Genomic DNA, 25032 nt, shown 5'->3' on the forward strand with positions numbered 1-25032 from the left:
CAAGCCTTGACCCCCTCCCTGGAGGAGGGTCAAGACCAGCCAGCCAAAATCTTGACCATGTCCTCAGTCTATTTAAACTGCTTCCCTGGAAAGCTTCCTTGTGGTCTCTTTTCCTTCCCCCTGGTGGTTGCATTAGCAGCCTCCCAATTCTCCCTCGGGGCCACCCAAGAGCGCAGAAATCCCATTAAACCTGAATGTTTTTAAATTTGGCTTGTTGTGATTTGGCTTGATTGGGATTTTTGCATTGGCAGAGAGTTCGCATTAGGTAAAATTCCTAACACAAGCATCATCTAATATTGTCTATGTTCAAATCTTCAGTTTTCTGTGTGTAAGAGCTGGTGGTGCCAGGATCTTGATCTTTTTTCACATCACTAGCCTGGCCTGTCCAGTAAATATCTACTCACAAAATTACTTCTTTTTGGTTGGCTGGCTCTGCAGATAGGCTTACTATGTAAGCCTGGCAGAGCTGGAACACACCGACCAGTCCCAGCCGTCTTCAAACTTCTGTTGATTCTATGTCTGCCTCTGGTATACTGAGACTGGGCACACACACCACCACCATGCTCGTCTTTTTATCTCCCAATCTAAAACAGTTCTCTTAATATTAGCAAGACTTCCTTTTCTGCTGCTGTGATAAAACAGCATGAGCAAGGTGATTTAAGAGATTTTATTTCGGCTTATGGTTCTGGAGAGTGAGTCTAAAGTGGCAGGGCAGACGTGACAGGCCAGCATGGCGGCTGCAGCATTTGGCTGAGAGTTGGTATCATAAACTGCACGCACAGAGTAGAGCACTCAAGCTTTAGTGGCATGTAAGTCCTTAAACTCTCAAAGCCTGCCGTCAGTGCCACACTTCTCCAGCCAGGAAGTACCTCTAAACCACCCCAGACAGTACTGGGGAATCAAGGATACTGGGGAATCAAGGATTGAAATGTCCGATGATGGAAAACATTTTTTATTAAAACCACATTACTTTCGCCAGGTGGTGGTGGCAAGCTCGCCTTTAATCCCAGCACTGAGGAGGCGAGACAGGTGGACCTCTAGCTCAAGGCCAGTCTGAACTATGGTGCGTGCAAGTTCCAGCCAGGGATAGAGAAACTCTGTCTTGAAAAACAAAACAACAAAGAACCCCACATGACTCTTGAATTGTAAGATTTTAGACAATTCTGAAGCCATGTCTGACAATTCCAAACCCTCTCAGCCTCTGTGCTTCAGTGCTTCCCCTCCTCCCCTGGGAACCAAGGACCTAACAGCTACACATGCACATACTCAGTTCCTGAACAATTACCCATACACGTATGTTTTGACCCAGTCCCCTGGGAAACGGGGTCAAAATGACCTCTTACCTCATCTGATCTGACAATAGTTTTCCAGTCAATTATTGGTATTAGCCCTTTTTGAACAAGCCAATCATGATGGTCAAGGAACAACCCCTCTTGTTTCTATGGGGCCTTCTCCTTTTAAAAGTAGACTGTACCAGCTAGTCGGGGTCTCTCGGCTTCCGAGTGCTGAGGGACCCTGTCATGACAGAATTAATAAAATCCTCATGCTTTTGCATCGGCTGTGGTGTATGAGGTGGTCTCTGGGGGTGATTCCTTCTCAGGTTGGACACTAGAGTCCAACATTTGGTTTCCTGACCGGGAAACGAGTCGCTCCCAGACACACTCTAGACCCAGTTGGAGGTATAAAGAAACGAGCTCATTTTTATGTCTGTCTGTTTATTATTATGTTTCTGTTTCTGTGTAATTATAAATAAGTAATTTAAAAATTGTACTTGTGCAGGGTCTGTATTGAAACGGGGCGAAGGGAGGAGGCAGACACGTCCTGAGATCCCTTGCCCTAGCCCTGAAAGACGTTTCATGGGCATTTACTGGAGGAAAGGGTGACCAGGTCGCCCTAATCTCCAGGGGAGGCGTGATCCTCCATCTGTATTTTTGGATCTGCTGCCGCAGCTTCTGTTTTTGAGTCTATGTCTGTCTTTTTGTTCTTATGTATTTTCAGTTCTGCACCAGAATGGTGGTGAGAGCACCAGCTTCTGGTTTTGAGTTTGTGTCTGCTTCTATGTATTTTTGTTTTTGTATGTCGGTTTGTCTTTGTTAAAATCCACCTGCAGGAATTCAGAACCTGTCAACGGCCCCCTGGCCATCATCAGTGTCCCTGATTCCAAAAGCAGCCCTGCAGTTGGAGGAGGCGATATGGTGGCTGCCCCTCCCTGAGCCCTTTGTCTTCTCTCTTTTCTGTACAGGAGCAAAAGAAACCCAGAATCCAGGCACCTCCAGTTCTTCCTGTTATCCAGCCAAGCATGGCAGACTTCTCCCTCCTCCTCCCCTGGAGGAAACACTTCGTTCCTGAGGAACCCCGCTGGTCTGGTCCTAGCCCTGAAAATTTCAGCACTCAGCATCTACCCTGGGACAGGGGAGGGACGTCCGCTAGGGAGAGAATGACCTCCCAAGCATTTCCCTTTCGCTCAGTAGCAGGTCAATTACAATACTGCTTTTTTTCTGCCTCTAATCTTTACTTATAACCCTTCTTTTTCTTGGGACCCTCAGACCGTGACTGAGCTTATAGAATCTATTCTGGTTATCATAAGCCCACTTGGATGATTGCCAGCAGCTCTTACAGGTGCTCCTAACCACAGAGGAAAAACAGTGAGTTCTCTTTCAAGTTTAAAAGAATGTCCCAGGAGCTGACAGCAGACCAACCCAATCACGGAATGATAGAGGACGGGACGCCTACCCTCTGACTTGACCCAGATGGGACTTCAATACTCCAGCTGGTAGGGAGCAGCTTCGTCTTTAATGCCAGATTCTGATTGGTGGGTCTAAAAAGGGGGTTTACAAAGCACCCCACTAATTTGCTAATTTGGCTAAAGTAAGAGCAATAGTACAAAAGTCTGATAGTACTCCTGCAGGCAGATCGCCAAGCCAATGTAATGATGTCTTTTATAGGCCAGTCAGCGTCAGACATTTGTAGCAAGTTGCAGAGAATGAAGGGACTGCAGAGATGCTCCCTCCAGGACTTAATAAAAGAAAAAAATTAGACAGATAGGGAGGCAACAGAAGACGACAGCTGCAGAGACTGTGCACCTCAGACAGAGTAGCCCCTGAATGGTTGAATACGGACTTAAACTGCCACCACCTGGGCCGATTTAAAAACAACAACAACAACAACAACAACAAAACAATGAGGAATGGCCCTACAGGGCTTTGGGCTGGAGACACTTCCCAAAGCAGCTGCTGAGCAGAAGCGGTGGGAGAATGGTAGCCGGCTACTGAAGTGGTGCTCTGCCCACCTGTGAGGCCTATGCAGCAGCCACAGTGACAGTACTGAAATTCCCCTGCTTGCTTACGCTGTGCACCCAGGTGTCTGATTCTGGGGTGTGGGGGGGGAGGGGAGGAATTCCCCTTTGCTGTGTCTAAAACATTTGACTATGGACTGAGTACTCTATGTTATCAATGAACCACCTTATGAACTGTAGATCTGGAATCAAAAGCCTTTTTGTTTTCACTCCCCCTGCTGTTTCCCCTGCAGGGAAAGCAGGCTGCTCTCACCCTTTGCCACCTTGCTGGGAAAGGCCCCTGCAGACAACAATGAGCCAGGTGGGAGCAGCCCCAGGGTAGCAGGTGGGGCGGGCGCCCTTGGCGCTTCAGGCTGGAGAGGCTCAGGCAGGCTGACCCACCTCACCGGAGTTTGGAACAGATCCAAGGCCAGCAGCGCAAATTCAGTGGCTGATGAGGCAGAACCTCAAGGAGCGGAGCCCGAGAGCTAACCAGAGCCACACAGCAAAGAGGGGCAAGGAATAGCAGCCAGAGTCCCTGGCCAGGAGAAGGCCGGGAAAAGGCTGAGGAGCCAGGGCCCAGCGCTGCCACTGCGGGCAACGACCCCTCTGTCACCGGACTGAGCAGGAGGAGTCCTGCATGGCCGAATAGCGCAAGCCTCCTAGTCAATGGAGGTGGGCTTCAGAGAGGCAACAACTGGTGCCACCCCGATGAGGAGGGGCGGGAGACACGGAACTAACAATCTTCTTAAAGGTACATCGGCCTTTTGATTCAAACTACGGATGGCAGAGAAACTTTTTCTTACCAGGACTAAGAAGATCAAAGAAGAAATCTTCCTGCGGTTTGGCCTGCCCAAGGTAATCAGAATTTATGGTAAAACTGCCTTGTTGCCCAGAAAAGTCAGGACATGGATAAGAGTGGGGAAAATTACATTATGCATACAGACCCCAGAGTTCAGACAGATAGAAAGAATAATAAAGACCCTAAGCCTTAGAACTGGCATTGGAGACTGAGCACAGCTCCTCCCCCTGGCCCTGCTCTATGTAGATCCAATATGGGGAACCTCCCCCTTTGGCTTCCTAAGGTCCCTCATGACCCATCTGCTCATAAACCCATTCTGCAGGCGCGGTTGAAGGCTCTCCAGATCTCCAAGCCCAGGCATAGAGACCCCTGGCGACCCTGACACCGGGAATCTCGCATTCGTTCCAGAATTGGTGCCTGGGGTATATCCAGAGGGACATGAGAAAAGCGCAGCACCTCACAGCCAAAACAGCAGCCGCCTGCTCATACCTGCAATCCATGTCTCCTCAAGCCCTTGCCTTGATACCCCTGCCCTCACCCCTGATTTCTGTCAACTAGTAGCAGGGCTAGCCTCAGATAGCAGGGCTAGCTATCTGAGATGCATATCCCCTACAGCTGCCCCTGGAGGCTGGCAGAAGATTTTCCCCTGAAGGAAATATTTGGGTGCGGGGGTCCAGAACACAGATGCCACTTGGGAAAGCTAGATTTTTATACTGTGGTGCCTAAAAATGTAAAATTATACGTCCCCAAAACAATGCTCCATGTGGAGCACAGGGACATGTGACATCTCCCCCACTTGTCTCCCAGGGGCAAGCAATGGGACTGTCTCCATGGATGTCGGAAAGGACTTGGGACATGAGATGGTATTTAAAACCAAGTACCATCTGACCAGAACCTACTGCTGGCCGGATTAGATCCCCCTAAAGGGGCCCTAATTAGTCCTGCTGCTGCCCACTGGACTAAGCTACTCTCCCTGCTTCTCTGTTGGAACCTCCCAAAGCCAGCCCGGGCACCTGGAAATCTCACACCCGTTCCAGGTTGGCGATTCTATGTACGTTTGGAAACACCGGTCCCAGAACCTTGAACCTTGCTGGGACCCTACACCATGCTTCTTAAGACACCTACTGCCCTCAAAATGGACGGTATTGCAGCCTGGATCCACGCATCTCACATCAAGCCTGCACCTCCACAGGACGACCCAGGACCTTCCAAATGAAAGCTTCAGCGTACCCAAAATCCTCTCAAGAAGGCCTGATTCTGCCAGGCTTGCTGATCTTTGCCCTTAGGACTTAACCTGGACCCTAACTTTGAGACTGGGCAAGCCTTAAGGCTAGCCGCTGGAGTTCATCCCCTGAATACTTGGTTCCCCCAGCTAACTTTTGACCTATGTGTTTTAGCAAAAGACTCTTGGGAGGATACTGAACAAACCCCTGGAAACTCTTGTCCTGCATGCAAATATTCTAAATGATATATTTGTTTATGGGGGTGGGGCTAAAATATTTTGTTAAGCTGTCCAGGGATGTAAAACTAATGTCAATGTCTCCTGGTTGGGGATTAGCAAAAAGGACTTAGTCTCTTTCACGTGTACCACACCAGGAAAATCTGAAATCACAATCACTTTCACTAAGGAGAAAAAAAAAGAGCTAACAGGTTAACAGGCAATACTTGGGGTTTACAGTTATATAAAAGACATAGGGATTCTGTTCACCCTGCAAGTTGTTGTAACACCTCCCATGACCATAGTACTAGAGTCCAACCCTGTATTGCCTGACCAGGGTCAGCTAGCCCCTGCTAAGGTAGCCCCCTTTGCCAGGGCCCCCCACTCCTAGTGCTAAGAACCCTTTTGCAACTCCTGCTTCACTGCTGGTAACCTCTAATACAGGCCAGCAACTGTTTAGTCTAATAATGGGAGCTTTTTCTTTACTAAATAGTACTGACCCCAGCAAGATTATGTCAAGCTGGCTATGCCTGTCATTAGGACCTCCCTATTAGGAGGAAATAGCCTCATCTGGCAGTTTCAACCACATCAGCTCTCATATGTCCTGCAATTGGGGACAAACCTAACTCTCCCAAGTTCCAGGATGACAGGACCTGATGCCCTCTATTGATCTATGATGGGCCTACAACACTGGTTTGTTAATTTCTGTGTACAGATCCAATTAGTTTCCCAAATTTACTAATATCTCAAGATTGAGATATTTGACCAAATAAGAGGAGGGAATGTAAGATTTTAGACAATTCTGAAGCCATTTCTGACAATTCCAAACCCTCTCAGCCTCTGTGCCTCAATGCTTCCCCTCCTCCCCTGGGAACCAAGGACCTAACAGCTACACATGCACGTACTCAGTTCCTATTACCCATACACGTATGTTTTAACTCAGCCCCCCCTGGGAAACGGGGTCAAAATGACCTCTTACCTCATCTGATCTGACAATAGTTTTCCAGTCAATTATTGGTATTAGCCCTTTTTGAACAAGCCAATCATGATGGTCAAGGAACAACCCCTCTTGTTTCTATGGGGCCTTCTCCTTTTAAAAGTAGACTGTACCAGCTAGTCGGGGTCTCTCGGCTTCCGAGTGCTGAGGGACCCTGTCATGACAGAATTAATAAAATCCTCATGCTTTTGCATCGGCTGTGGTGTATGAGGTGGTCTCTAGGGGTGACTCCTTCTCGGGTTGGACACTAGAGTCCAATAGAATAATTTGAGTCAAGACAACGTCCACATTCTAGATTTGTGGTTCCTTCCTCACGGTCATTCAACACGTTCCTTTATGCTTCTATTTCCTTTAAACTAGGAGACTTGATTATATTCCTTCATAGGTGACAATCGCTCATGTTGTACCAGTCAAGAAGTTCATAAAGTCAGGCTGTCTCACAATTAGTGGTGGTGCAGTTGATCACTGAGTAAATAGTTGGATGCCAAATTTCATCATTGTAATTATTAATCATCCCTGAGATTTGATGCTTCATACTTGTGTGTGATACCTTGATCCTGTAGACACCCCCCTTTCTCCACATGGCTTTTAGTTTCTATGGATATTGTCTAAGCACCTCAAACGGTCACTTTTCCCATGCCATCGCACCGACTCCCTTTACTGTTGTATTTATCTTCTGTACAACAACAAAACAAACAGAGCTTCCCTTCTCTTGACTTACAAGGTCTTCAGGCAGCCCTGCCTGGCCTGACACTCGCTAGGCAAACCAGACTGGCCTCAGATTCACATCCGCCTGCCTCTTGCCTCCCCGAGCTGGGAGTGAAGGCTCGCCATCACAACCGACCCGATCTCGGTACTAAATCCCTTCCCCATCTGCTGGCGGAAAGGTTCGCGAGTCTACGCCCACACACAAGCGAGCCACTCGCCGCTCCCACTACAAGGTAGAACTGACGTAAGACGAGCCGGCACTGTGCGCCTGGCGCAGTCCAAACACGCCACTTCCTGCCCATTAGGCCCCACCCACTCCGCCTTCCGAGGCCGCAGACGCCGGCCGCTTAGAGGACGCCAGGGAGTCACGTGGCCCGAGCGCACGTTCGCGAGAATTTGTTGGTCTCGCGAGATCTCCTTCGCCTTGTCTATTCCTCTTGCCTGAGCTCGGCTTTTCTCCCCTCCCCCCCTCGGCGCCGGCGGAGTTTTTCCTTTTCCGACCGAATCTTCTCGTCGTCGTGGCAATTTTCCCTGCTGCAGCTGCCCCTGCCGCCGCTGGGCTCTCTTCCCCGACCCCTGCCCGCCGTCCCGTCCCCAGCCCCGCCCAAGGTAACGAGCCTCTGAGGGAGGGTCAGGCCTCACCGGTGCCTCGGCCTGGAGTTGAGACGGAGGCCCGGAGCCTGGGCGCCTGCCTCTCAGCGGGGTCCCGGCGCGGGCGGTCCGTGGAGCCGGCTGCTCGGGCACCCCGAGTGAGCGACTCTGGCCGGCGGGGAGGCTTCTACGGGCCGAGGCGGCGAACGTGGCCGTCCTGGGGAACCCGTCGGGTGGGGGAGACGCCCGCGCCCTTCCGAAGAGGTCCACTGTGAGGATGCTGGGCTCCGCAGTTTCCATGGAGCTGAGACTTTGAGTTTCCTGGTCTGACATGATGGACAGGATTATGGCGGGCTTTGGAGTGCTGGGTGACCGGGAGGAGAGGTGCCTGCCTTGTTTGAACCCTTCGGACTGGAAGCGTCTGTCCGGATTCCAGGCTTCCGGTGGACAGGAGTGTTCCGGACATGGTCCCCAGAGGACCCGTATGTTTGCGTGCACTCTGAGGATTTAGCTGTGTCTCACTTTGTCGGACGCTGAGCTGGGTTTGTCGAAAGGCGGATTTCTAAGATTACCTATTTGTGAACAGTGTGTGTTTTGGAGAGCTACGCACACTCACAGTTGAATGGTAAAGAAAGGGATTTGTGTAGTTCCATCTGACTTTGGAAGTCCGTGCAAATTTTTCTGATTTTGATTTCTCCAGCTTTTAAGAAGTACGTCGAAGTTTTCATTGTGGAGCCCCACACTGCCTTCCTAGTTCAAAGAAAGCACGTTTCTTTTTCTTGTAGCATACTGTTTGGGAGATCTTTTTGTATAGAATTTATCTGACGTGTTTGTGACTTATTGCTTTGAAGTTTGTGAATTAGCTAAATCTGAAGAAAGTAAAAATAAATAAAACTTCGAGTTGGGAACAAAAGTGATTAACTTAGGCAAGTTAGAGAAACATTTTTGTAGCTCGATATTTGACTTAATTTCTATGGTCTTTGCTTTTCATTTTTCTCAGATGTCAGAGGATCTAGCAAAACAGTTGGCTAGCTACAAAGCTCAACTCCAGCAAGTAGAAGCTGCTCTGTCTGGAAACGGAGAAAATGAAGATCTGTTGAAATTGAAGAAGGACTTGCAAGTAAGTATAGGTGGACTGTTGTAGCTGATGCTGTTTGAGAAGAGTATTTTTCTTTTTCAAGAAGGCACTCAGAGCACCTATGAAGATGCTTCCTATTTGTATAATATTTGTACACCTGAATACAGACACTGAGGCTTCTAAATTTGCTTCCTCCATATGGTGTACATCAAAATGAATGAAACACTCATGGGTTTGTAAATCTTGTGTGTGCTTATTTAGGGTTTCACGATAAGAAACCTTGCAGTGGTTTTATTTTTTTAGCGAGTTGGTGAGGAAACGTAGTTGAAAAGGTAATACTATTAGAGGGGGAAATTATCACCAGATTAAGATCCTTTTTGATGACACGGGATTATTTGAAAATGAAATATGACCTTGTTTTTCAACAATCATGGAGTATACGTTTTATAAAAACACATCATGATGTGTTTACACAAAATGTGTACAGAGATAACTGTCTGTCTGGGTGGGTGAGTGTTATGTAAGTGTTTGAACTGAAGACTGGACTTTGTAGTTGTTGAGCCTGGTCTAAGTTGGATTGGTGTGAAAAGGAGATCTAACTTTTCATGGGAGATAGGAAGTATGAAACTTGGAAGGACATGTCCCAAAGGGCTTTGGGACAAACTCAATCTCTGTTGCTTCTGAGAACACCAGGTTAAGAAAAATACTGTATGTATTTTGTAAATATTGTATATTAAAATTTTGATGTAAAAAACACCCATAAATTTCTGAGCCTGATCCTTTAGAGATTTTCAGGGTGTTTTGATCTCTGCTTCTTTTATGTCCCATCTAAACAGTCCTTCCTTTATCTTCTTGATGGCCATTGATAACATTGGGTTTTGCCAGCTGTATACACTTTTAGGAAGTGTACTCAGGGAGCAGAAGAAGGCAGAGGTCTAAGTTCCAGGCCATCCAGGGTTACATAGTGAGACCCTACCTTAAAAAAAAAAAACTCCACAAAATATCAAGTACAAATTGAGAGGGCTTAATAGATTTGAAATCCTGAAAGATCTCATTTGTGATTTAAAATGACTTGGACATTTTCAAACTCTGATTCTAGACTTAAAATAGTGTAAGTGTTATTTTTTAAAACAAACTATATGGGATAATTTTACTTTGAATAAGACTCTCCTTTAGTTGTAGAAGCCAGGTCAGTGGGATGCATGTACCCTTCAGTAAGAAGAGGTGTTTAGAAGACACTTGCTCCTACTCCCAGGTCTTCTGTAAACATAACCCAGTGCTTCCTGCCTGCTCCTTTGATTGGCTCACCTGTACTGAGTATGAGTTTATGATGAAGGGACAGGGGCACACTAACCTGCCCCATCTGCCTCTGCTGACATCAAAACAGTCCTTTCTCTTTGGGCAGTGGGTGCTCTGTGAAGAACTGGTAGATGGAGAGTTGGGAGTTAAGTTTCTAGCAGCATTACTACTAGGTCTTTTTTAATGTTTCTAGGATAAATTAGAGTATGGGGTCAGCTATTTTGATAAGAGAATCTATAGTGGAAAGTATGTAGGGAGAAACCATTAGGGTTGATACAGTATTTACCTGAAAGGCTTATCTAGTGCTCAGTTAATAATAATAATGATCTGGAGGCTGAGGCTGTAACTGCTTACAATAAAAAATACCCTATGGTTCAATTCCCAGCACTGGAGGGAGAAAAAGTCAATAAACTACAAAAAAATCAAGCAGATTTCTGTGTGTTTGAGATCAACTTGGTCTACATAGAGGGTTCCATGCCAGCTATGATGACATAGTGAGACTGTCTCAATTTAAAAAAAAAAAAGAAAAAGAAAGAAAAGGCAAAGCAATAATGACTTTGAATATCTGCAAAAATATCCTCTTTTCTATAGCCAGTTAGAACAGCACTGTCTGTTGTGGTGACTGTGTCCTTTGCTGGTCAGTGCCACTCACAGCCACTAGCAACACGTAGCTACTGAGTGATTGAAATATGGCCAGGGTAACCGAGGAGATAAATTTTTTGTTTTAAATAACTACAGTTTATTAAATATTGGATGTTGCAGATTTAGAAGCTTAAGTACTAATGATACCATAAATATTGACAGGATAGAATTCTTTATTTGGCTAGTCTTCATCAGTTTTGTTTTTTCCCCCCTCCCTCTTTTTCATTATGAGAAGTTTGATTTTTGGTTACTAGGTATGGTTTGAACTGAAAGCTATTGGAAGATGGAAATTATCACTTAAGATTAGGTAAAATTATGAAAGATATTTGAATATATGCTTCCAACCTGGTTGTTTGCATTGAAACTAGGAACTAGCTTCTGTTTGGTAGAGGTCTCCCTTCACTCACTTGCTGCTTTTAGGAGGAACATCTGTCTTGTTATTTAAATCTGGTTTGATTAGGTTGATTTTTTTTTTTTTAAAGCCTATGGTTTCTTTTGGGGTGGGGCTAATTCATAGTGGCTTCTAATTCCTTATGTTTATTTTTTCAGTAAGGTTTCCATGTTTCTGTCTTTCATATAGAATAAAAAATTCTTTTTTCATTTAGAAGAGAACTAGGTATAGTAAAATCAGGTTAGCTAGCTCTCTCATTCCCCAGGCAGTCTATAGTAATCACAAAACTAGTCAATTTATTAGGTTGTGTTGCTGAGTAAACTGTTGTAAAGGAGGCAGGGGTCAAGTCACTTGTCTCATATATTACAGTGGCTCTCTGCATCCCCGAAACGCCTTCCTTCAGGAAGCAGAGTGCTTGAATGCACCCCCTTTGACCTGCTGATATGTAGATCACAACACCTGATGCTTCCTGGAATTGCCGATTACTGTAACTGCTGTCCATCTGTCAATGAAGGAGCAGTTTCAGAACTCAGACTTGGGGGAGGAAAAGTAATTAATGGTATGTACCTTCAAGGACCCCTCATGCGTAAACCAGCTTCTCTAACACTTTGGTCCATCACATGTGAAGACAGATTGAGGTTCTTTATGAATTTTACTGGGAGGGACGTGTAAGATGACAAGAGTTACAGAACTTTAGAAGTAAATGCCTGGATTTTCTTGTTTTTAAGAAGGGCCATTGTGGAACAGGGTTTTGAAAATTATGCATAGCTTTTCAGGATTCTTTTCTTTGAATATATTTTCTTTTGAAAGTAGTGGGGAAATAAATGTTCTGTCAAACCTGAGACTTGTTACCAGGGGTAGAATGCATGTTTGTGCTTTAATTACATGATCCCTGGAAGGAGATAAGAGTATTTAATGATAAAGACTTTGTGGACTTTTGAGTCAGGGCTGTTGGTTTGTATTCCTTGCTCTAAAGGTGGTTAACTGAGAACAAAACTGGGTAATTTACTCTTCTTTTTGTATAACTGTATTACTGGATACTCTCCTTATTTACATAGAATTGTTTAATTAAAAAAATATTTGAAGGCACTTACTTGATTTGCACAGGACCCTAGGTTCAGTCTCAAGTGCTGCAGGACTAATGAATATAAAGCTAGGTGTCACCTCCTGTGCCTTAGAAATTGTCTACTTGGCAAACCTTAGAGCAGGGTTCTATTGGGTTTCAGCTCAAATCCAAGTCTTAGTAGCTTTTTTAAATTCACAAAACTCACCTTTCTCTAGGTACTTAATCTCTGTCTGTCTGTCTGTCTGTCTGTCTATCTGTTTTTGGTATTAGTTTTTTAGAACTTGCCAGGAAGATTTAGAATCTTTAGGAGAGGTAATAATTTAACTTTTCTTGGCTATTGAACCAAAACAACTATTACAAAACCTCATTGGATACCTGAAGAAACTAAGAGTTTGATTTTGCAATATTTGTCTTCAAACATAGAAAATGATGTTTTAAGTGTAACACTGTGGGAAACCAGTAGGCAAATTCTTTGAAGATCAGGTAAAAATGTATGTCTGTATTAGAGTAAGAATGTAGCAGATAAGTAGTTAAGTACCTGTTCATATTTTTGGCAAGTTTTTAACCACCCCTAACACACTTGAGTCGAACTAATACACAGAAGCCTGGATTAGAAAGTATCTGCCACCCAGAGAGGCGCTGCCTGCCTTTGTAGGTTAGTTATGTGGTTTTTTTTTTTTTTTAAAGTGAAGCTGTGCTACTGTGTTAAGCAGGTGTAGGCTGTTTTAGTTCTAACTTGGTAATTATTACTTAAATGGGGTGAAAAATTACTGGTTTCTTTTATTTATTCTTTATAGTATTTTAATAGAAATTGGTATAAGTAGAAACATTGTGTGCTTAATGAGACTGTTTCCAGTGTTTTGGGAATTTCATAAAGGAGATATGTTGGTTACACGGTTGATATTTCTGCCAAGTAATGCCCTGTAAAATTGTAGTTGCATGAAAGACACATGGTGGTTGTAAAAGTAACCTTGAATCAGATTCCATCTTTGAGTCTCACTGTAGCGAAATGGTCAGTCACAAAAGGCATTTAGAAGTCAGAAGTTGCTGGAACTTGTCTAGTTTTATTTCTCATAGTTTTTATAGTTAAGTTGAAGGTGCCTATGTAGACTTAAACCACAGTTTCACTATTTATTAGTGTATAGTGCTGTTCCTTAGTCTCTCTATGAATGTGAAAACAGTATTCTCAAAAGCACTATAAGCTGTATGTGTAGCATACATTACTGCTTTGTGATATGAGAAATAATGCTATAAAACAAGAAAGTGGTTGATAGTGTTAAATTACAAGTGTTACGGCTTTTGCTTTCTTCTTTAGGAAGTTATAGAACTGACCAAAGACCTTCTGTCAACTCAGCCTTCGGAAACTCTTGCAAGTTCAGACAGTTTTGCCTCTACTCAGCCTACTCATTCATGGAAAGTAGGGGACAAGTGTATGGCAATCTGGAGTGAAGATGGACAGTAAGTGTAGAAAAACAACCCTCTAACTATAACATGAATTAATAAGATACAATGGTAAGATGTTTTTATTCAGCTTGGACTACCCTATTTTAATATCTGTGTCGGTAATGTGATTTATAAAACTAGTGTAATTCTTGGGTGGTTGCCATTAACAGCTTAATTTTAGGTTTAGTTTAAAATTTGGGGAGAAGTGATTTGGATTCTGAAGTAAAGAAAGATGAATGGCTGTTTTCTAAAATGTTCTGACTTGTTTTCTCCTCAAATCAAAAAGTGAATGCTGGTAATTTCATTGCGCTCAAGTGCATACATTGAAATTAATCTTTTAAGAACTAGCTTTTCTCAAAGAGATTAAGTATAGCGAGTAGACGGTAAGGGATTTTTCTGGCAAAATTTTTAATTAGGGCTTTTGATGTCAGATGCCTTGCTTTAAACCTTTCTCATCATTTTGCTAAGAGGGCCATTCAATTGCAGAAGTCTATTTTAGAGACATGATAATTGAGTCACTACAGTGTAAGTCTTGTAGGCTGAGTACTAGATCTCTACTCACCTGCTTACAGCCATGATATCTTTGCAGGTGTTACGAGGCGGAGATCGAGGAGATCGATGAAGAAAATGGCACCGCTGCAATCACCTTTGCTGGTTATGGCAATGCTGAAGTCACTCCGCTGTTGAACCTCAAACCCGTAGAAGAAGGAAGGAAGGCAAAAGAGGACAGTGGCAACAAACCCATGTCAAAGTAAGTGACTCTGTTTCCCCAGGGCGGGCTGGCTCACTGTATGTCACAGTCTAGCTTGTGCTCCTCGGTCTTACCTCAGTCTTTTGAGTACTTAGGTACTTAAGTAAGTGCTTAGGTTACATTTGGCTAAAGTAACTGACTTTAATGTAGCATTTTAGGGTTTCCCATTTAGGTGCTTGAAGTAACTGCAAAGATAACCCATTCAGGCTACATTGGAATGAGGTTATAACACTGTTTAACATTGTTTTACAGATAGGCAACATCGGATCAGTATGTGTGCCTAGGTAAAGTGGAGGCTATACTGATGTATTCAATAAAGAGGACACTACACTAAGAATACTGTATTTCTGTAAGTCAGGTCCTAAGATAGACCACAGTGGAGACTGCCTTGAGCCTTGTACCTGCTGAAGCTATATTCAGAAAAAACACATAAGGGAGTGTCCTAGCAACGGGGATGTAGCTTAAGTGTGGATCCTTTGCCTAACAAATATAATTGTACCTAGTACCACAAAAGTTGGTGAGGGAGCATAAACAGTGGAGTAACGAAATTGTGAAGGGACATAGCATTAGTTTTAAGGGGACTCCCCCAAAAAAGCTATCATGGTTACCAGGACAGTTTCCTTACGAAAATAGCATCTAAACTAATAACTGAAACAAGGATTAGCAAAGTAAACAATGAAAGCACTAGGACATTGGATATATATGTTGTTTTGCCTGACCCATCGCTATAGTTGATGGTCAACAAACTAACATCTGCCTCATGTGTGAAATAGCGTGTAACAGCCTTAGCCTATTCAATAAAATCTCTGAAATGCCCGGGAAGCACGTCTTATTCACAGAAAAAAATGTGGCAGATACAGAAGTAACAAAACCTTGTGATTAAAAACCTGGAGTCAGAATGTAGAAGTTATTAGATAACGGCAGTCAGGGTCAGCACTTGACAGCCACTTCTTAGTCCCTGTACTTATCTGTGTGTAAATGCAACCTCACTGCCATCACTGCCTTGTCTCGTCTCTGTTCAGTCTTCCTTTCTTCCTTCCTTCCTTCCTTTCTCCCTTCCTCCCTTCCTTCCTTCCCTTCTTCCCTTTCCTTTCTTTTTGTGTGTAACCAATAAATAGTTTATGAATTTGCAAGAATTTCCAAAATTTAAGTTGCTACCTAAATGTTCTTGAATTTTGAAAAATACCATTTGTTAAAATAACATTTTAACACCTTGAATAAGGGAATCAGATTGTAAAATCTTGTTTAGCCTAATTTGTTTTATTCTTGCCTTCTTTATAAGGAAAGCCACTTGACCTCATGTTGATGGTTATTTGGTGCAGGGGAATCAGGATCTCTTCGCTTAAAAACCTTTTTTTCCTTTTGTCAGTTCATGTAGGGAAGCAGATTATATTGGTAGCTTAGGCCCTGGTTCTACTTAGAACCCTAGTTGTGGACATCCGGGGTTTTCTGTTGGTCATCACAGAGACAGCTGGTTGTGCCACTCTTCTGATCTCTTGCTGTCTTCCTTCAGTGTTGATGAAATGGTTTATCTGCATTAAATCACTTCATACACCTTCCCAGGTGTCGCATATATTTCACCAACTGTATTTTTAGAAATTGGTAAAGAGTTAGCCATCCATTAAGGTTGATTTTGTTTCTTTTAGATGGGTTTCATGTGGCCTAATCTGGCCTGGAACTCTATGCTTAGCAGAGGCACAACTTAAATTCTTGATCCAACTGCCTCCAACTCCCAAGTAGTAGGGATTATAGGCATGAACGTGCATCAGATATCCATATTCCTAAAGCACAGCTGGCAAAAACTGTATAAAAAAATAAAAACTCTTTGTTGAAAGATTTGTTTTACAGCCGGGTGATTGCTCACACCTTTAATCCTAGCACTCGGGAGGCAGAGGCAGGTGGATCTATGTGAGTTTGAGGATAGCCTGGTCTACAAAGTTAGCTCCAGAACAGCCAGGGCTGTTATACAGAGAAACCCTGTCTTGACAAACCAAAAGAAAGAAAAAAAGATTTGATTTACATTGTAATAGACCTAAGTGGGGTTTTTGTTCTTTGTCACTTCTGGTATGCTTAGCAAGTGTTGTGTCTGCCTTCTTTTATAAAAGAAAATGTCTAGTAGCACTGAGTGGCATTGTTTGATTTCTATTTATTTATTGTCTGGATTCATATGTGCACTGCAATATGGAGGTCAGGGACAACTTGAAGGAGTTGATTTTCCTTCTGCCTTGTGGTTCTCAGGGTCAAACTCAGGTTAACTCATGAGGCTTGGCTTGGTGGAAGATGCCTTTACATGCTGAGCCATCTCTCTTTAGCCCTGTTTTTCTTTCTGTAAGACTGACAGCTCTGGTGTATCCCAGACTGACCTCCAGCTTGCCAAGGAGGACTCTGGACTTCTGATCCTCCTGTGACCACCTAGCATTACAGGCATGCTACCATACCCAGATTTTGGCATTGTTTTTTAATGAAAAGTTGTACTTTCGTTAATAAATTAGTATGTAAGTTTCGTTTTTGCATTGTTACAAAGAAGTCATATTTTAAGTTTTAATTATTGACATTTATGTCCTGTTTTCCACACAGAAAAGAAATGATTGCCCAGCAACGTGAATATAAGAAGAAAAAAGCTTTGAAAAAAGCACAGAGAATAAAAGAACTTGAGCAGGAAAGAGAGGACCAGAAGGTGAAATGGCAGCAGTTCAACAACAGGGCTTATTCTAAAAACAAAAAAGGCCAGGTTGGTATATCTTTCATCACATTGTAGATCTGAAAGTACAGCTGTCATTACAATAACATCAAAATGAAGAAAGGAGGTATAGGTTTTCCAAAGGACACATTTTTAACCAGTTCTTGACTTACAATTCTTTTAAGTAGTCATTAGCCAATTTCTGTGATAAACGAGTTTATATCAGAAATTTTTAAGACTGTATGGTACCTTCAAACTTTGCAGAAAATATGCAGAGCTCTGCTTTTTTTAAAAACAAACTTTCATTTTGAGCATCTGTTTAAGAAAGCTTTTAAGTTCTCTGGGTTTGCTTTGTTAGGTTAAAAAAAAATAACTGTAGAATTCAGCTACTCAAAATAAGGATGACCTGATGTTCACCCATAGCTTGGGTTTTCACTGTTGTCAATGCTGCCTCGATGTGGCTTCTGGAGAGTGGGACAGGGGCCACAGTGGGTCTCACCACCACACATACCAAATAGAGCTCATACTGTAAGTAGGAATTGGAGAATGAAAACCTAGTCTCGAGACAGATAAGCTTTATATTAGTATGTAGTGATATTTTCTACAAAAGCCATTTTGTAGATATTGGAACTTGAATGTATTTTAACGTTAAAGGTTGAGATTTGGTTTCACACCCTGATCAGAATTGGTTTTCTTTTGTTCTCAGGTAAAGAGGAGTATTTTTGCTTCGCCAGAAAGTGTAACGGGCAAAGTTGGAGTAGGAACTTGCGGAATTGCTGACAAGCCTATGACACAGTATCAAGATACATCTAAATACAATGTCAGGCATTTGATGCCTCAATAATCAGAAAAACTGTTGGATCTCATCTCTGCAGGGCTTTACATTTACCTTTTTATTCTTATATTTTTCTAAAGGTAAATTATTTGCTAGATGAGTAAGGAAGATACATTGTTGTCATTGTTTGGCTTTGGTAGAATGAAACTTGAAGACATTTGATAATTGCTCTCATTTAACTTTTCATTACTACTCACCACAGTTCCCTCAGAGTTTGTTGAACAAGGCAACTTTTCCAGGTAGACGCTGCTTCAATCAGCACTTAGATGACTTAGTGTACCTCAGGCCCCTACTTAACTGATGTTGAGTAGACATTTTGTAAGTCCTAATTTGGAGTTTTCAGGTGCTTTGCACTTGACATATCCCAGCAGTTCATTGGAACATCATGGCAAAATGCCAACCTGCTAAAGATATCTTCAGTTTGATGATAACCTGGCCATTGTCCAGACAAGCCCGAGCATGGGTTAATTTATAAATGGCAGGGTTTAGTTTGAGGTTTTTCCTTGAATTCTTTCCTGGGCCTGTTAGGTCACTTCCATAATTGACTCACCTTGTATTTTTTGGTCATTGAGTTTGAATTTTATATTAAAAAACAAACCATGTGTAGAATGTGCTCCCCTTCTCTCGTGTTTATTTGGTGTTTTGTATTGTTTTTTTTCTTTGTTGATTTTTCACTTGTAGTGCTTCCATTTTGGGGGGATGTGTAATGTTTATATGGGAAAACAAAAAGCTGATGTATAGCCCTGTATACAATGTAGATACTATTTTTGTAAAAAACCAAGGCTAAATTAATGAACAAGAGTACTGAATGTTTCATGATTAAATTTTCCTGTATTTCTTGTGCATTAATATGACCATAATTTCCCTGTATATTATGTTCATGTAGCTGAGTTTGTAATTTTTATTAACTAGATCAAGTTGCCAACATTTGTTGGTATAAGTGAGCACCACAGTTATCCCAAGTTGAGTTTAAGCCAAAAAACAGATAGAAAAAGGGTCTTCCTGTTATTGGAAGAAGACAATTTTTAGGGTGTATGTTAATTTCAGTTTTGTATGTTTAACTTTAATAAATAAAGTGTTTTTAAATCTCCAGTGTGTTAACAAAGGGGTGGAATCCATAGCTGCCAGCCTTGGTGTAGCGAGCCTTAGACTTATACACAGAACTACCGCGGAAAATTCCTTCATTGGGTATAAAAAAACTGAATCCTAAAGGATTAATGGCTGTATATAAAACTATTTGTAAATTAAATTTCATGAATTTTGGCTTGGTAAACTAAAATTTTTCTGACAGTGGTGAGGTAGAATACTTTTTATGATTTTCTTCATAAGTAATGTATGACAGAAAGACATGGGTTAACATGGAAAAAGGGCTACTGGGCTAAGGAGAGTGGTACTGTTGGCCTAGCATGTTTAAGACCTTCAGTTAGTTCCCCACTACCAGGACTTGCAGGGTAGCGGGAGAACTCCTAAATGAAAGTTTTAAATGCTGTAGTAACAGTTGCAAGGAAATCCTTTGAAAACACAGCAAAATGGTTTGATGTTGCCTTGGTATGCTAGAACAGTACTTACAACAATAACTGGACCATTCTGCCTTAAACAGAGCACCTGTATATCGTTTCCTTAAGGGCTTTGTCTCAGAAAAAGAATAGAAGGAATCTTACCTTTGTTCTGAAAATAGGTATACAGTATAGAATCAGAAGCTTGTGTCAGAGATGAAATGTGGCCCTTTGGGCTATCATAGTTTTCCATTGACAATGTTGGTTTCTTTGGACTAAACTAAAAGTTGTGACCCGGAAAGAAGACCTGGCTGTTACATGCTAAAGTTGAAAAGATTAGGACCACTTTCCAAATAAAGTGGTTATGTTCTATATATTCTAAAATTAAGTAGGAACCCTAGGTGTAGCATGTTTTGTTACAAACTTTTGAGGGTTTTTTGTTCGTTTTTGCTTTTTGGAGACAGGATTTCTCTGTAGCTTTGGAACCTTGGAGCCTGTCCTGGAACTCTGCCTGTAGACCAGGCTGGCCTTGAACTCACAGAGATCCACCTGCCTTTGCCTCCCAAGTGCTGGGATTAAAGGCATGTGCCACCACCGCCCAGAAGCTTTTGAGTTTAGAGCTGAAACGGACAAACTGAAATTCAAATACTGATTTGTAGCTCTTTAAGTAGGTTGTAAGTTTCTTCTCAAAGCTTGATTGACTTGAAGTTGACCTATAATAGTCCGAAAGTTAGTAGCCAGAAATTTAACAATACCACAATTAGCAAATGCTGTTCTAATTAACATGTATGTAGCAAGACCTACGGAGCTTATTAGAAGAGCAGAGACTCTGGAACCAGGCTGCTGTTGCAACCCTGACTCCACTTAATAGCTCTTTGTAACTTACTTTCTTCAAGACTCGAGCTAATATGTGTTCAGAGGGAGGGACAGTATCTGACATGCATGTGGTACTGTAAGGATGCCTGCCATTTACTGTGGAATGACAGCGAGTGACTTTCTTTACTCAGAGTTGTAGTGTGTGCATACATAATACTGCTAGTGAAATGTCATCAAGTAAATCCTGACTTAATTTCTACACTAGAAATACTTAATGGGAATGTGGTGAAGTTTCTAATAAAAACTCAAGCAGTCTTGCCTAGGTATTCCAGATTTCCCCAGGCCAAAGTAAGTCTGCTGCAAACACTGTAGGTAATACTGCTGTGCACCCTTAGCTGAGAACTAGGCTGTAGGTTAAATATAGAACAGCTTTGGTTCCTGAGGAAAAATTGAAAGCATATTTAGTGGCATCTTTATTAGTCTAATTATGAAGACTAGGTACCAAACCAGTTATTCTAACTCAAATTTTAAAAGTACTTGTTTTGTTGATGTGTGTCCATCCAGTATACTGTGTTTTAATGTGTGCTGGGCTTATTCCCTTGAAAATACCAACGGCTACCTCTCTTAAAGTAAGAAACAGGACAGATGACTTTCTTACGACTTGGGTTAGGAGTTTCTAATTTACAACCAGACATTTCAGAGGTGAGTAATATGTTGTACATCAGCCAAAAATGTACTCAGAGTTTGATTTGGCTTTTTGCCTAGCTTGGATAATAACTGAAATATTAAAATGGAAGTATGTTTAAACCAACAAGGTTTTGTATTTGTTTAAAATAATTACAGAGGTTCAACAGGTATCTGCTCAATAGTATTTGAACTATGGAGCAGTCAGTGTAAGCAGTAATTTATAAATCCAAGAATGTATGTACACATTTTATCTAGGATTTTTGAGTTGTAAATTGAACAATTTTTGCTGCAGTGAGGAGGGAGCACACCAGGCAGTTGAGAAGCAGTAACCTTGTTCCCTTTCCTGTTATTAGAAGTATACACACGTGTGTGTAGGTGGAGATAGAAGTGATTCTGAAACTGATACTACAGATGGGACGTTGTAAACACTTGTCCAGTCTAGCCAATGTATTCTGTAAAGACAAGGTTTCGCTTCTGTGAGCCTTTCCAGGTCCTCCTTAGCTTACTTGAAGGTGGTTCTTGTGTGGCTGACAACTGAAAATTGAGTTAGTAACACTAAATCTTAGACCTTAGTCGTTTAGTTCCCACAGTAAACACTGGTGGCTGGCTTCTGTGAGCTTAGCAGTTTCTCTTAGGAGCACACTGAGTCACTGGGATATTTAATTGGTGTAAACTCATTACAAAGGTTGGCTTTTTGTTCTAAGAGCTACTTTTTTTTTCTAAGCTTGAGGCCCATATCCTCATACTGCTAGTTCTATTCACCATGGCGAAACTGAGAAGCTCGTCCCTACCTCCTTCAACCCGTGTTTATACAAGTTTTGTTTTTTGTGACAAGGTTTCTCTGTAGTATGTGTTCTTTAGTTTTGTAGGAACACACTATGTAGACCAGGCTAGCCTCAGGATCTGCCTGCCAGTGCTGGGATTAGAGGCCTGCACCACCACACCCAGCGTAATATGCAGCATAATTTCTGACCAACACCCCCCCCACACACACACACACAAAACAAAGGATTCAGGCTTGGAGGAAACAGGCGACTGCTACATCCTGGAAATAAGAATCAAACCCCAAGATCAGCAGCTAGGCTACTCTACTAGGTGGTCGCCGTCCAGTTTTCAATCGCTCAGAGTAGCAGAAGGAGCGAATACCTCTTTGGTTTTGCCTGCAATTTGTTCCTCCAAAAGCAGTTAGGTTTGTTTGACCTAACTTCCAAAGTATGAGATACTTGTCTATTCACAAACTCTAAGAGTTATTTTTTAATGTATGTCTTAGAACCCATTTATGGCTTATGCTACATTCTTAGAACAAAAACAATGCTGCTTTTTTCTGTTTCTGTTGTGAACACCAAAAGTTCCAGTTACTGCCTTGGCAGTGAAATTTCTAAGCATATTCCACGATAAAGAAACAAGAGGGCTGGTGAGATGGCTCAGTGGTTAAAGAGCACTGATTGCTCCTTCAGAGGACCCAGGTTCAGTTCCCAGCACCCACATGGCAGCTTGTCTAAAACTCCAGTTCCAGAGAATCTGACATTGTTATACTAATGTGCATAAAATAAAGTTAGTAATAAAAAGAAAAAAAGAGTTGGCCTATTCCTTTGTCAAGATGGCACCATGTAGCCCAGGCTGGTCTCAAACCCACTTTATCACAGAAAATGACTAAGCTTTTGATTCTCCTGCCATCGCCTCTCAAGAGCTTGGATTACGGGTCTGCATCATCCCACCCAGTTTATGGGATGCTGGGCATCAAGCCCAGGGTTTGTACATACTAGACAAGCATTTTATTCAGTTCAGTCAGCGGTGTTTATAAAAGTATAGTGTTTTACTTGTGCTATTAGTGATAAATTATGGCTAAAAAAGGGTACAACAAGTAAAATTGTCTGGTAGTAAATATCCTTGGAACAGTTTAGTTACAGTGTATTTGGTGGAAGGGCATTTACATAAAGCCCCCAGTTCAACTGGGCAAAGCCAAAAAAGCAATTTACTGTTAGATCTGGTGCACAGACAGAGACGACAGTTTTCCTTTATAGCTGAGCATATCACTAAATACTAACTGGGCGTGTTCAGTGATGCAGTGGTGTTATCACTGTAGAGTAGACTCAGCTTCTGGTTGGGTTTACAAAAACATGATCATTAAAATGCAATAAATTTATTTTACATAATCTTTCTTTTAACAAGCATTTAAGAGCCAGCACACCTTTAATTCCAGCACTTGGGAGGCAGAGGCTAGTGGATCTGAGTTTGAGGCCAGCCTGAGCTACAGAGCAAGTTACAACACAGGCTCAGAAGCTACAGAGAGAAACCCTCTCCCAAAACAAACAAAAAATGAGAATATAAGAATTTTAAGCCAGGTGAGGTATTGTCTATAATCACATCTGTTTGGGAGTTTGATGTAGATCCTTTGAACTAAATACAAGTTTTATGTGTATGAACTAATAATATTTAAGAAACAGGACTTTTTTTTTCCTGTAAAATTGGGTCAAAATGAAACTTGACATTAGGGATGAAGAAAACAGATTGCGTTCATTAAAACAAAAGGTGGATAGTGCTGGAAAGTTAGCTCAGTTGGTAAACTATTTCTCTTGAAAGCAAGGGACCCGAGCTGAAGGCCTAAACTCTATGTGTTTTGAAAAGCTAGAGTGACCCAGGCATGGTGGCACACATGTTTAATCTCAGGATTCTGGGAGGCAGAGGCAGGTAGACAGTAAGTTTTAGAACAGTCAACAGTGAGACCCTGTCTCAAAAACAATTCTACTAAAAATTTAAAAAGCCAGTAGGCTGAAGAAGGTTGGAGAATAGATGGCCCCGCTGTTAGGAACACTTGGATGTTCTTTAGTTCTCAGCATCCACATAGTGGTTCACAATCATCTAGTTCCACGGAATCTAATACCCTTTTCTGACCTATATGGGTACCAGGCATACCTGTGCAGACAGACATGCAAGGAAACACACACACACAAAATACATACATGGGGGAGTGTTAGTAGCCAGCCTTGTCTATTTGGTAAGTTCCAAGCTAGTGAGAGGCAGTCTTAAAAAGAAAGAAGAAAGAAAGAAAGAAAGACAGAGAGAGAGAAAGATACGTGGTGCTTAAAGAACGATTGATGCCCACGTTGTTTGGTACAAACACAGCTGCACATACCCATACACATATGTACATGATTACCTCTAGGTTTCCTTTTAGCACTACAGCTTTCTAAGGGCATAGAAGTAATTTACATGTATTGGTTTAGACACTGACATTTCAAGACCTACAGTAAATTAGTCACTTGTAGTAGGAAACGGCCCCATGGAGAAATAAGCCATTTGCCCCAGAGTCTACCACGTGTTGGAAACGGATAGAGCGTAAGGCACTTAGATTTCTCGCTGTAGGCTGGGTTTGGTGTGTGTTGGAGATATTACTTTGGTTTTGCCCTGGGATATTTTAGTTGGGATGGTAAAGGGAAAACAGTGGTTTCAAGTGAAAGGAATAAGACTTTATATTAGAGTATTTTAGACTAAATCATGCCTCAGGATATTTGAACCAGCCAAACTAATGGCCCTGCCTCAATTCTTATCTTTTAAAAAAACTTTGTAAGTCTGAGCTGGGTGGTGGTTGTGCAGCTGTCATGAAGACTTAAGAAAAAACGAACTTTCCTCCTAGGGTTCCCTCACCTCTGCTAACCAGAAATTATTCTGTCAGGCTCTTTGGTATATAAACAGGAATGGGAGTGACCTGCACCTCTTCGTGTAAGGGCAGAGGCAGAGGCAGGCATTTCTCTGAAGCCAGTCAGTGTCTGTCTGTCTGTCTGTCTGTCTGTCTGTCTCTCTCTCTCCACACACACACACACACATTAGAATACCTTAAATAAGGTTAATGAGGCAGTGAGATCTGCAGACTTTGCATATGGTAGCCAAAGAAATTCCCAAAAGGACATCTTTGTGACGTTTGAAAGCCATTATCGTGCCCGGAAAGTACTAGTCGGGCTGCAGAGCTGGGGAGACACTTCTTAGCTGAACGGCAGCAACGGGAGCTGTAATAATGCTTCTAAATTCCTGATGGAA

At 42.3% G+C, this 25032-nt stretch overlaps 2 protein-coding genes and 1 long non-coding RNA gene across 5 annotated transcripts in view; 2 read left to right on the forward strand and 1 right to left on the reverse strand.

Annotated features, from left to right (window-relative positions):
- LOC148121288 (uncharacterized) overlaps positions 1-8266 on the reverse strand; it is a 28192-nt gene extending 19926 nt beyond the window's left edge. The window contains exon 1 of the mRNA XM_087907812.1: positions 7862-8266. Within this exon, the coding sequence (XP_087763938.1) occupies positions 7862-8143 (282 nt within the window). The 5' untranslated portion in view covers positions 8144-8266. The remainder of the gene's footprint in view (positions 1-7861) is intronic.
- On the forward strand, positions 1287-6709 carry LOC146893680 (uncharacterized). The gene is made up of 4 exons (XR_015738331.1): positions 1287-1679; positions 2243-2773; positions 3529-4132; positions 4399-6709. It is a non-coding gene; the product is annotated as an uncharacterized LOC146893680 (long non-coding RNA).
- Smndc1 (survival motor neuron domain containing 1) lies at positions 7673-19087 on the forward strand. Of its 3 annotated transcripts, none has more exons than XM_048423388.3 (6): positions 7673-7828; positions 8811-8930; positions 13602-13744; positions 14319-14480; positions 17058-17211; positions 17867-19087. In XM_048423388.3, exons 2-6 carry the CDS (start codon positions 8811-8813, stop codon positions 18002-18004), a joined length of 717 nt encoding a protein of 238 aa, XP_048279345.1. In that variant the 5' UTR covers positions 7673-7828; the 3' UTR covers positions 18005-19087. The 3 variants fall into 3 exon arrangements, with proteins under 3 accessions (XP_048279345.1, XP_048279344.1, XP_048279346.1); XM_048423387.3 differs by lacking the exon at positions 7673-7828 and adding an exon at positions 8282-8435; XM_048423389.3 differs by lacking the exons at positions 7673-7828; positions 8811-8930 and adding an exon at positions 11610-11779.
- Positions 19088-25032: the final 5945 nt, after the last annotated feature.

The sequence above is a fragment of the Myodes glareolus genome, chromosome 7 (assembly GCF_982192425.1).
Source record: "Myodes glareolus chromosome 7, mMyoGla1.1, whole genome shotgun sequence".
In the NCBI taxonomy this organism is placed as follows: Eukaryota; Metazoa; Chordata; class Mammalia; order Rodentia; family Cricetidae; genus Myodes; species Myodes glareolus.